Source organism: Schistocerca serialis, chromosome 4 (assembly GCF_023864345.2).
Source record: "Schistocerca serialis cubense isolate TAMUIC-IGC-003099 chromosome 4, iqSchSeri2.2, whole genome shotgun sequence".
In the NCBI taxonomy this organism is placed as follows: domain Eukaryota; kingdom Metazoa; phylum Arthropoda; class Insecta; order Orthoptera; family Acrididae; genus Schistocerca; species Schistocerca serialis.
Window position 1 is genome coordinate 82289448 of NC_064641.1, and position 12019 is coordinate 82301466.

Sequence of the window (12019 nt, forward strand, 5' to 3'; positions counted from 1 at the left end):
TAAATATCCGAAAGCAAGGTCAATTTCTCGACAGGTGGCGTGGCTTTGTGATAAATGCTCGCCTGCAACGAGGGGGGTATCGGTCTCATTCCTAGCCGACGCAAATTTTTAAATAGAGGTGCGTGATCTACGAGCATTTTCCTGAAGAGTAAAATAAATAAACATAGAAAAAAAATCGGTAGCGCTTGAGAATGTTATTCGCTGGATCGCTGGTTCCATTCTCGTTTCGATCTTTTTTTTTCCTTCAGTCAGTTCGAATAGCTACGTCATTTAAATAAAAAATTCATCAAATATATGTTAATTAATACATATCTTATTGTCATTTTCATGAAAAATACAAGTCATTATTTCTAATGACATCTCGCACACAAAAATCCAGTTTTAATTTCAAATATAATTTCTCAGTTACCGATCTTTTATAAAAGAGTTGTTAGAGTAAAGAAACGTTACAATTTTTTTCATTTTGATTTATTTTACGCATTACGGAAATACTATTAGATCACGCACCTTATTTTGAATATCTACCACAGTTGGGAATCGAACCTGGGCCTCGCACATTGCAAGTGAGCATTCTGCCATAGAGCCATGCAGCCCATGGAAAAAAAAAATGGCTTTGCTTGGGCTATTAAAGGCACTCGGAAACATTTGAAGTCGAGTTTCTCGAGAATTTTGCATTGATCTGCTACGTTTGATTGATATGAGTTCTCAACTTTACGTACCTTAAATACAAAAAATTACAAAATTTCTTATTAAATTTAAAAATTTAAAAAGAATGACTGATTGCTGCAATCTATAATTTAAAAGCTATTTTCCAGTTATTTCTACATCTACATACATATTCCGCAATTCACTATACGGTGCGTGGCGGAGGGTACCTCATACCAAAACTAGCATCTTCCTCCCTGTTTCACTCCCAAACAGAACGAGGGAAAAATGACTGCCTATATGCCTCTGTACGAGCCCTAATCTCTCCTAGCTTATCTTTATGGTCTTTCCGCGAAATGTAAGTTGGCGGCAGTAAAATTGTACTGCAGTCAGCCTCAAATGCTGGTTCTCTAAATTTACTCTGTAGCGATTGACGAAAAGAGGTCCTCCTCTCCTCTAGAGTCTCCCAACCGAGTCCCTTAAGCATTTCCGTAACACTCGCGTGATGATCAAACCTACCAGTAACAAATCTGGCAGCCCGCCTCTGAATTGCTTCTATGTCCTCCCTCAATCCAACCTCATAGGGATCCCAAACGCTCGAACAGTACTCAAGAATAGGTCGTATTAGTGTTTTATAAGCGGTCTCCTTTACAGATGAACCACATCTTCCCAAAATTCTACAAATGAACCGAAGACGACTATCCGCCTTCCCCACAACTGCCATTACATGCTTGTCCCACTTCACATCGCTGTGCAATGTTACGCCCAAATATTTAATCGACGTGAATGTGTCAAGTGCTACACTACTAATGGAGTATTCAAACATTACAGGATTCTTTTTCCTATTCATCTGAATTAATTTATATTTATCTATATTTACAGTTAGCTGCCATTCTTTACACCAATCACAAATCCTGTCCAAGTCATCTTGTATCCTCCTACAGTCACTCAACAACGACACCTTCCCGTACACCACAGCATGATCAGCAAACAACCGCACATTGCTATCCACCCTACCCAAAAGATCATTTACGTAGATAGAAAACAACAGCGGACCTACCACACTTCCCTGGGGCACTCCAGATGATACCCTCACCTCCGATGAACACTCACCATCGAGGACAATTTCTACTAAGTCTTATTCCTAATTGCTTCATGAAGTTTGAAAATCTTTTTTCTTGGGTGCCTTTACACTGTCAGAAACCTATCTATGTTTTGTAATCTAATAATGAAGCACAGCACTCAAACAGCTGTTGAATGCAGTACGCATTTGTCGATCTTATTCATAACACTTCCGCAGTGACACTTGTACCCTTTGTGCTGTACAAGCTACCTTTTTTTTGTTTCTCTACTCGTTGCTGCAAGTGTGTCTACAGTTGTTTCGCACCTCTATCTTTCGAAAAAATTGCCCAGAAATGCTTAGTGAAAATATTGGAAGTCAGAAGGATTTGACAGAGGGTGTACCAGTTGCAATGAGTATTTATGGAATTCCGTTGTACAAGTAACTTCTTACCAATATGGATGTGTGTGATGTCCTTTAGATTAGTTAGGTTGAATTAGTTCTAAGTCTAGGGTACTGATGACCTCAGATGTTAAGTCCCATAGTGGTTAGAGCCATTTGAACCATGCTTTTGAAACTTCCTGGTAAATTAAAACTGTGTGTCAGACCGACACTCGAACCTGGGATGTTTGTCCCTCGCGGGTAAACTCCCACCGACTGAGCTATCCGAGCATGACTCACGACCCGCTCTCATGAACTAGTGAAGGAAGTAAAGCTGTGAGGTCGGGTCGCGAGTCGTGCTGGGATAGCTCAGCCAGTGGGCACTTGCCCGCGAGGGACAATGGTCCAAGATCTGAATCACGATCCGGCATGCAGGTTCAATTTGCCAGGAAGTCTCGTACCAGCTCACACACCGCAGCAGAGTGAAATTTCATTCTGACTACATGATCTTCTTTACCAAGATCTTTCCCCATAGAGGCTACATTAAACATGACAGCACTGAACTTGTATTTGGCTTATAAAAACTGCTTATCGTATACTCTCTACCCTCTGAGCTGCATACTAATTTGAAAATCCCCTCCTGTAACTACTCCCAGAAATACTTTCTTTCTGTTTTCATCCCTCTCTAATTATTACTATTTTTCCATGTCTTGTACGAATGCCCGTGACCTTTTTGGCTGTTTGAATACTTTTGTCTGCAATCTTCAGAGCAGTGAAGCTGCTGGAGACGTGTAGAATAAAGCTACCAGAATGCAGCTTCTATGTAACGTCTTGGCTAAATTAGAATGTTTGACGACAGTTCACTTCTCTGTACTGTTCTGAATTTTACTACTGCCAACTGCAGCTCTTAACTGCCTTAATTCTGCCTGTTCAGCAAGCTCGCCATGTCCCTAGTGTTTAGCAGACGGTACGGTACCCACTCCAAGTGTCGCTTGGTTGAAGTGCTCCGGCCGCCCCTCCAAGTCAGGCTACACCGCAGCGCAGATTCAGTAGCGAGGCCAACCAATCCTACAGTAACTAAATCTGTACGCCGTCAAAAATTACTGAAGGGGGTTAGGACGTCAAACGGGCCGACTTGGAGCAGGAGAGGCACCACAGGACATTTCAATTTCCACTGTCTATACTTTTACAAATAAATTTCTAAAACTTTGTCAGCATGACCAGGAAGCATTCAGAATTCACACTCTTAGCAGTGGAAGTTATAAAACATAACGAAATACTTTTTTTATACATGATATTTCATCATTTTTTTCACTTACTAATGGCAGCATTTGTTGCTATCGGTACACTTTTCTTCGTAAGTAAGAGAGATTCTTCGATGAATTTTGCACAGCATACAAACCATACTTAAAGGTGTATGGAACTCTAGAATTTTCCGAATCTATTAAAAACTGGGGTAAAAATTGAGGTAATTAACTACAAAATTAGTGTTTTTTCTAAACATGAAGTTTAAAATACAACAGCTCTTTCGTTTTCTCACAAATTAAATAAATCCTAGAGTTTCGTACACCTGTAGGTAGGTATGTATACTATGCAAAATTCGTCGAAGAATCTAACTTATGAAGAAAAGTGTACCTATAGCAACAAATGCAGCCATTAGTAAGTGAAAAAATGATGAAATTTCACACATAAAAAAAATATTTTGCTATGTTTTCGAACTTCCATTGCAATGAGTCTGAATCCTGAATCCTTCCTGGTCATGATGACAAAGTTTTATGAATTTATTTGTAAAAGTATAGACACTGGAAATTAAAATGTCCTGTGATGCCTCTCCTGCTCCAAGTCGGCCCGTTTGACGGCCGACCCCCCTTAAAGTACTTACTTAAATCAGTCTCCCCCCCCCCCCCCCCCCCCACACACACACACAATATTTGTATTACTCTCACACATGGCACACCTGGATGAACGACTGTCTGTAGGTACCCTGTAATCCCTAATTTTACTATCTTTACTGTATATCATTAGACAACAGGCACGTAAGAGCAAAGAAATAACAAAAATAGGATAATACAATAAAGAGTAAATAGAGCTGCTATTAGGTAACAATAGTAAGTATATTATTTTGCACAGTCACTCAATCTACATATCAGTGTGTCCTGTTTCAGGTCATGGGCAGCTTATCAAAGAAGGCAATTGGAGGAAGCATCCACCGTATCAGAGAATTTGAGCTAGAGAAGGTTAGTGGCGTTACACTAGAGCATGCTCGCATACGTAATATGTCGTTTGTGAATCATTAAACTACGAGATCCTTTATTATCGTTGGCAGGTATGTAACAACAAATTATAACTTCCCTCGAATCTGTTCATGTAACCTATCGAATGTTTCGAATTCGTTTGAGAACCATATGCACGCTACAAGAGTCTATACGTAAGATATGAATCAAGTAGCTTCTACAGTTGTGTTTCAGCTAAGATTTTAGCTAGCTACGCCGTCGCTTTTTGTACTACAAAGCTAAAGGTTCGTTAGGACTTAATTTGAATGACGATACCGAATACTCAAACCTATATCCCAGATAGCTCTGTCTGTCAAGGTCTGTTGCACTGACGCCTTTAAACCCGGCGGCGTGAGTCGAAGGCCACATTTCTTCCCAACGTTTCCTGCTTTTCCCCATTTGTACAGGGATCAGTTTCTTGAAGCATGTCGAAGCTTTGAGGGAACGGAACGATCTGCTGGTTCCGTGGAACAGCATGCCTATGATGCCCTCTGTCAATGATATTTGCAGCCCGTCAGGAAGGTTACTGATTTTATAAAGCATGTCTTGCGTAGTTTATATATTCATTTCATGAAGTAACAAAAATTAGTCTGATATTACGTGCCATCCGAAGAAACTTAAATGCTCGAAACATAGGCTATGCTCCGGAATGTAGCTGTGAGCTCTGAATTTTGTTTTCGATGCAGTTTTATGTAATGTAATGATTGATATCCATGACGTGTCGAATTTTGTTATGTTTGCAGATATGAAAATTCATTGCTTCTAAAGTTTAAAGACTGAGATGTAAGAATCATATTCTTTGCTGACACTTCGACCATAGCCGGCCGCGGTGGTCTCGCGGTTCTAGGCGCGCAGTCCGGAACCGCGCGACTGCTACGGTCGCAGGTTCGAATCCTGCCTCGGGCATGGATGTGTGTGATGTCCTTAGGTTAGTTAGGTTTAAGTAGTTCTAAGTTCTAGGGGACTGCTGACCACAGCTGTTAAGTCCCATAGTGCTCAGACCCATTTGAACTTCGACCATACAGTTTCATGTGTGTTTCCAATAAGGGCAATGCAGAGGAGTTTGCGACAGTGATCTAATGAAGTCCATCGCAGTCGCCGACAAAACTTTAAGAACCGTTGTGTTGCACAGCCCAAGGCTCTTAAACTAGAGAACTGATACCGTTTCCAAAAAAATGAACGTAGTTGGTCTCTAAAATTTGCATTTTGTAAGTTAACAGAAAACGTTTCGATGCCTGGGTTCACCAAATCAATCTTAAGTTCCGTTTCCATTTCTTTTACAGACTTACCTTATGGTGATAATAAGCAATTTTGAGAGAGTAAAATTTTGAAATTAATGCAAACTGAAAAATCCTTTCTTGCTTCATCGAGTTATTGTGTGCATCTTTCCTTTTTTGAGTCTTTTATTGTACAACGGGCTGAGATCGATAAAGAATGATGAAAGGCATTCCTCTTAATGGAAAAACTGCATTATAACATTCTCCTTATACAGACCGTAATGGGTGCACTATGAGTGTTTAATTTCATGCACACCTGATTTAGTCGACCAGTTACAACTTGTTCAGTCTATCTGTAGTTGCGGCACATTTCTAGGGTCATGTTCCCATCACATGATATTATAAATAAGGATGAAGGAGAACCGAACCGGGAAAAAGGTCGTATATGCTAATGGCGCGAATAAAATGTGGTTTGTGGTTATAGCTAGTTCTATATTTTTTTAAGAAAACGTCATTCGGTGAATATAAATCGAAGGCAACGAGATGAGATGTGAAGAAATGAAAACAAGGGTAGCAGTCATAAATTCGTGGAATCTGAAGCGTAAAGAAAAGAACGAGTCAACAAAATGAAAAGACAATTAATGAAAGGCAGTTACTAGCTACAAAAAAGAATAGGAAAAGAACTACATTGGGCACTGATTGAAAGTAGACTGCATAATAGTGTTCTTCAGAAAGAACTGTTGGGGTTGGACGGATCGAAGTATGTAGATGATACGAGCTAACAGAAAACATCAGAATAAATTCGTCATACAGCAAAGCTTAAAGTATTACACCACGTTAATCGTATTCTGTGGATCACCTACACAGGTGTCTCTATGACAGTGAAAGAAAACAAGGATGTTCGGTCTATCTAACTGTAATGCAATAAATGCCATAACATTACGAAATATTATTTAACGCGAATTACAAATTAACACTAAACATTTAATATTGATAGTTTCCGTGAAGATACTCTTCAGTGGGGAGGAGGCAGTTGCCAACAGAAAATACTTTAATTCGGTCCTAAACTCAACCGTAACCCATCACAAATTTTATGTGCTCTAACAGGTTATGGAATACACGTGAATCTTTGGGTCTGACTCCTTTCTATATAAATGATAATCCCTTGAAGTCCTGATAGAGGTTATTTTGTTTTTACCTTTTCTTCCTGCTTTGCTCTATTTTGTTATTGTAGCAGAACAGAAATATTCATCACAACAGACGACTAACAATGAACGTACGCATCGTGAAGCAGTTGTCAAATTATCAAAGTTTTTCAAAAGGTCTCTGCAGGATAATCTAAAATTATTAACTGATGTAATAATACGCTTCTGTATTCCGGAAATACAGAGTCCGGCAGGGAGGTGTTGCGTTTTAGAGTCCGCCATAAGCGTGAAGGAACTAGCGCACGCGCAGTGGTTGATATAAATTTGTTACTAGTTGTCATTTCGGTAGCCATGAAGCCTTGGTTATCTGACCAACGCTTCTTTGTTTACGACATCTTTGTTGCAACTGGTCATGCGATATCGTAGACACAGCGAAGATTTCGCGTTCAGCTCAATGTTGGTCAACACGGTGCTGCCCTATCTCGCCCAACAGTAATAAAAGTGGTTCAAGAACTTCAGAACGAGAGGAACAGTGAGCTCTGGAACAGCTCGAAGTGTTCGGACAGTTAGAACAGCAGAAAATATCGACAAAGTTAGACAGGCCCTCGGCGTTCAGCGGTACGACATGCTCGCGCTCTGCGCATTTCGGACAGGTCATTTCGCCGCATTTTGGACTTTGGCCTACACGTTCATCCTATTAAAATCATGGTGGTTCAACAGCTGAAGCAAAATGACTATGTACGGTGGCATATGTTCGCTTAAGGGATGCTGGACGCCTTTGAAATGACAGTATCCTGATAGGGAGTTATGAGACTCAACTTCAGTTAACAGGTGCTGCGAACAAAGAAAATTGCAGGTACAGGTCGGAAAATAATCCACGGGAACTACGCAGTGAGAAAGTAACTATGTGGGAGGATTATCCCGATTTGGTATCATTGGATACTACTTTTTCCGAGAAAATGGATGCGCTTTGAGTGTCAACTCATAGCGTTACCTGACGATATTGTGAAAATCTTTTATGCCAGAACTGAGAAGATGACTGACCTCGGTAATGTTAGCTTTCTACAGGATTAAGCTACTTTCAAAAAAATGCTCAAAAGTGTGTGAATTCGCAAGGGAACAAACTGCTTTCGTCATCGGTCCCTATACTTACACACTAGTTAAACTAACTTAAGCTAACGTATGCTAAGAACAACAAATAAACCCATACACGAGGGAGGACTCGAACGTCCGGCGGGAGGGGCCGCGCAGTCCATGACATGGCGCCTTAAACCGCGCGGCCACTCCGCGCGGCTGAAGCTACTTTCGATAACTGAAGATCACCCCCGGATTTTCTAAAAGAGCATATTCCAGGTCGCCTCATTTCCTTGTGCGGGGACGTGGAGTGGCCTCTTCGACCTCCAGATCTTTCTCCGCGAGATTATTTCTTGTGGGATTATATGAAATCTAGGGTTTACTTTGAAGAACCACAGGCTCTTGAAGCTTCTTCGGAAGTAATTACTTGAGAAACTCGTGAACTCCCCTTGCTATGCTTGATAGGTGTATGGACAATTTTTCCAGTCCCGTGTAACAGTGCCTGGACAAGAACAGCCACGATTTGGAACACGTCATTTTCCGCACTACAATGCATTCTTGTTCGTGCCTTATGTTTATTAAATAGCATTACATTTGTAATCTCTGAAAAGAATAAAAATTAAAATTTGTTTAAAAAAATTAATGTCGGAATTTTTTGAAAATTGTAACACCTTCCTGCCGGACCCTGTACATGCTCTCTGACTTGAGTTGCTAGTGGATGGAAATACGCAGAATAAATTAATTTCCTTTGTATATCAATAGCAGTAAACATATGCGCCATAAACATGAATGAGAAATGGCGATTCATTAATTCTAGGATGTGATGCTAATGAGCACACAGTCCGTGCACTATTTTAGTTGATTTCTGTTTACCAGTTTCGTTTATACCACCAGAGTGCCTTGTGGTGGCGGCAAAGACATCACTGATGTAGTAGTACCGCAGTCAGATGTGCAAACGAAGCTTATGCGGATATTCCTCTGTGCTGTGTGTAAGGTAGTTTTTCTGAGAATATTTCGCGTCTTTCTTCAAGAGTCTAACATTTCTGTTTTTCAGCATCAAAGTGTCGCTTTCCATTGAGTAACTCAAGTCTGTCATCATTTTTGTACTGCTATTCTTTGTAGACGTTCAGTTCTTTTATTAGTGGCTCAAATGGCTCTGAGCACTATGGGACTTAACATCTATGGTCATCAGTCCCCCAGAACTTAGAACTACTTAAACCTAACTAACCTAAGGACATCACACAACACCCAGCCATCACGAGGCAGAGAAATCGTTTATTAGGCCTATTTGGTACGGGTCTTGCACACTCGAGCAATATTGTAGCATGTTTCATATGACTGTTTTTTAAGCAATCACTATTGTAGAATGTTGGTATTTTCCCAGCACCTTAACAATGAAACAGTCTTCCAGCCACATTACCTACGACTGAGTCTACGTGCTCATTCCATTTCATATCCCCACAAATTATTCCACCCAGTTGTTTGTGGGAGTTAGAAATTTTATTTTTCTGAATATTTAAAGCAAGTTGTCGATCTTTGTACCACTTTGAAGACTTATCAAGATCTGACAGTATTTCTGCAGCTTTTTTCAGACAGTACTTCATTAGATGAATCTGCATTGTCTGCCAAATGTGCGCTGACATACCACAGGGTGACAGACGCGTGCATCTCCCACCGGCCCTTTCCCTCACAGAGCTCCACGGAGACATTCCGCCAGCGGCTGCGACGTGCCTGCTATTTCCGGACTCGGCGCACGCCGGCTACGTCACACTAGCTCATACCAGCCAGGCGCCAAGTGCTGGGGCGTGTCTCACGTCTGCACAAACAACCGCCGACACAGGCAGCACCATGCCGTGCTGCTCACGAGCTGCTGATATTAGAAAGTCTTGTGTCCAGGAGAAACGTTTACTGGCTGCAGATGTCACCTCAAAACAGACGTACCCTGCTGGCTGGCCATTAAAACTGCGGCAGCACGGAGGACGGCATTAACGAAATTGTACTTACTGTGCGTATACTTTACAGTACAGATTATTAATTTTGTAGATGATTTAGACGTATACAGGACGCCAAATTTAAAGCACGGAGTTGCCACCCGTGGCAGCAAAAATCGCTCTAACACGTCTGGGCATCGCGTCGAACTCGGCTTGGATAACGGATACGGGACATCATTCCATATTGCTTCATCTGTCGGCCGGAACTGGAGAGTGGATATGGAAAACGTTCCAAAAATCTATTTTAATGCCATTGTGTTCTCTGCGCCCTGTTTCATATCCCCGAGACGCATTTCAACAATCAAATCAGGTAGAAAACATTTCAGACATTTATTACTAAAACGTGCCAAGCAGTGCTGCCCTCAGAAGTTCGAAATGCCGTTCCAGTGCTTTCAACTGACTACTTTGATTTTTAAGATAATCCTGAAGCACTGGAATCAAAGCAGGAGATTAGAATCTCCAAATGCAGTATGATCAAAATGTCTCATTGTCATGTAACTCAAATACACTCCTGGAAATTGAAATAAGAACACCGTGAATTCATTGTCCCAGGAAGGGGAAACTTTATTGACACATTCCTGGGGTCAGATACATCACATGATCACACTGACAGACCCACAGGCACATAGACACAGGCAACAGAGCATGCACAATGTCGGCACTAGTACAGTGTATATCCACCTTTCGCAGCAATGCAGGCTGCTATTCTCCCATGGAGACGATCGTAGAGATGCTGGATGTAGTCCTGTGGAACGGCTTGCCATGCCATTTCCACCTGGCGCCTCAGTTGGACCAGCGTTCGTGCTGGACGTGCAGACCGCGTGAGACGACGCTTCATCCAGTCCCAAACATGCTCAATGGGGGACAGATCCGGAGATCTTGCTGGCCAGGGTAGTTGACTTACACCTTCTAGAGAACGTTGGGTGGCACGGGATACATGCGGACGTGCATTGTCCTGTTGGAACAGCAAGTTCCCTTGCCGGTCTAGGAATGGTAGAACGATGGGTTCGATGACGGTTTGGATGTACCGTGCACTATTCAGTGTCCCCTCGACGATGATCAGTGGTGTACGGCCAGTGTAGGAGATCGCTCCCCACACCATGATGCCGGGTGTTGGCCCTGTGTGCCTCGGTCGTATGCAGTCCTGATTGTGGCGCTCACCTGCACGGCGCCAAACACGCATACGACCATCGTTGGCACCAAGGCAGAAGCGACTCTCATCGCTGAAGACGACACGTCTCCATTCGTCCCTCCATTCACGCCTGTCGCGACACCACTGGAGGCGGGCTGCACGATGTTGGGGCGTGAGCGGAAGACGGCCTAACGGTGTGCGGGACCGTAGCCCAGCTTCATGGAGACGGTTGCGAATGGTCCTCGCCGATACCCCAGGAGCAACAGTGTCCCTAATTTGCTGGGAAGTGGCGGTGCGGTCCCCTACGGCACTGTGTAGGATCCTACGGTCTTGGCGTGCATCCGTGCGTCGCTGCGGTCCGGTCCCAGGTCGACGGGCACGTGCACCTTACGCCGACCACTGGCGACAACATCGATGTACTGTGGAGACCTCATGCCCCACGTGTTGAGCAATTCGGCGGTACGTCCACCCGGCCTCCCGCATGCCCACTATACGCCCTCGCTCAAAGTCCGTCAACTGCACATACGGTTGACGTCCACGCTGTCGCGGCATGCTACCAGTGTTAAAGACTGCGATGGAGCTCCGTATGCCACGGCAAACTGGCTGACACTGACGGCGGCGGTGCACAAATGCTGCGCAGCTAGCGCCATTCGACGGCCAACACCGCGGTTCCTGGTGTGTCCGCTGTGCCGTGCGTGTGATCATTGCTTGTACAGCCCTCTCGCAGTGTCCGGAGCAAGTATGGTGGGTCTGACACACCGGTGTCAATGTGTTCTTTTTTCCATTTCCAGGAGTGTAGCTATTAACAATTATTCTTACTCTGAAACAGGTGAGTGGAATACTCAAATAGCTGTTAACAATTCTTACTCTGAAACAAGTGAGTGGGATAGCGTAATGTATTAAAAAGAGGAAACTCCATGGCAGATATATGTACTTCAAATGAAAGATCAGCAACGCTTATCACTTTCAAAATAGAAAGAACTGTAAATGGTGTTGTCATTTGTGACACAAAAGCACAGGGTGTCTTACGGTAAACGTTGCAACGTCTGATACCAAGGACGGAGTTATTTAAGAAACAGATATCAACAGTGTGAGATCTTT

The 12019-nt window shown here is 42.8% G+C and overlaps 1 protein-coding gene across 1 annotated transcript in view; it reads left to right on the plus strand.

Moving 5' to 3' along the window:
- Positions 1-12019, plus strand: part of LOC126473648 (serine/threonine-protein kinase meng-po) — a 368324-nt gene that overhangs the window by 103056 nt on the left and 253249 nt on the right. The window contains exon 3 of the mRNA XM_050100863.1: positions 4252-4323. Coding sequence (XP_049956820.1) covers positions 4255-4323 — 69 coding nt within the window. The 5' untranslated portion in view covers positions 4252-4254. The remainder of the gene's footprint in view (positions 1-4251; positions 4324-12019) is intronic.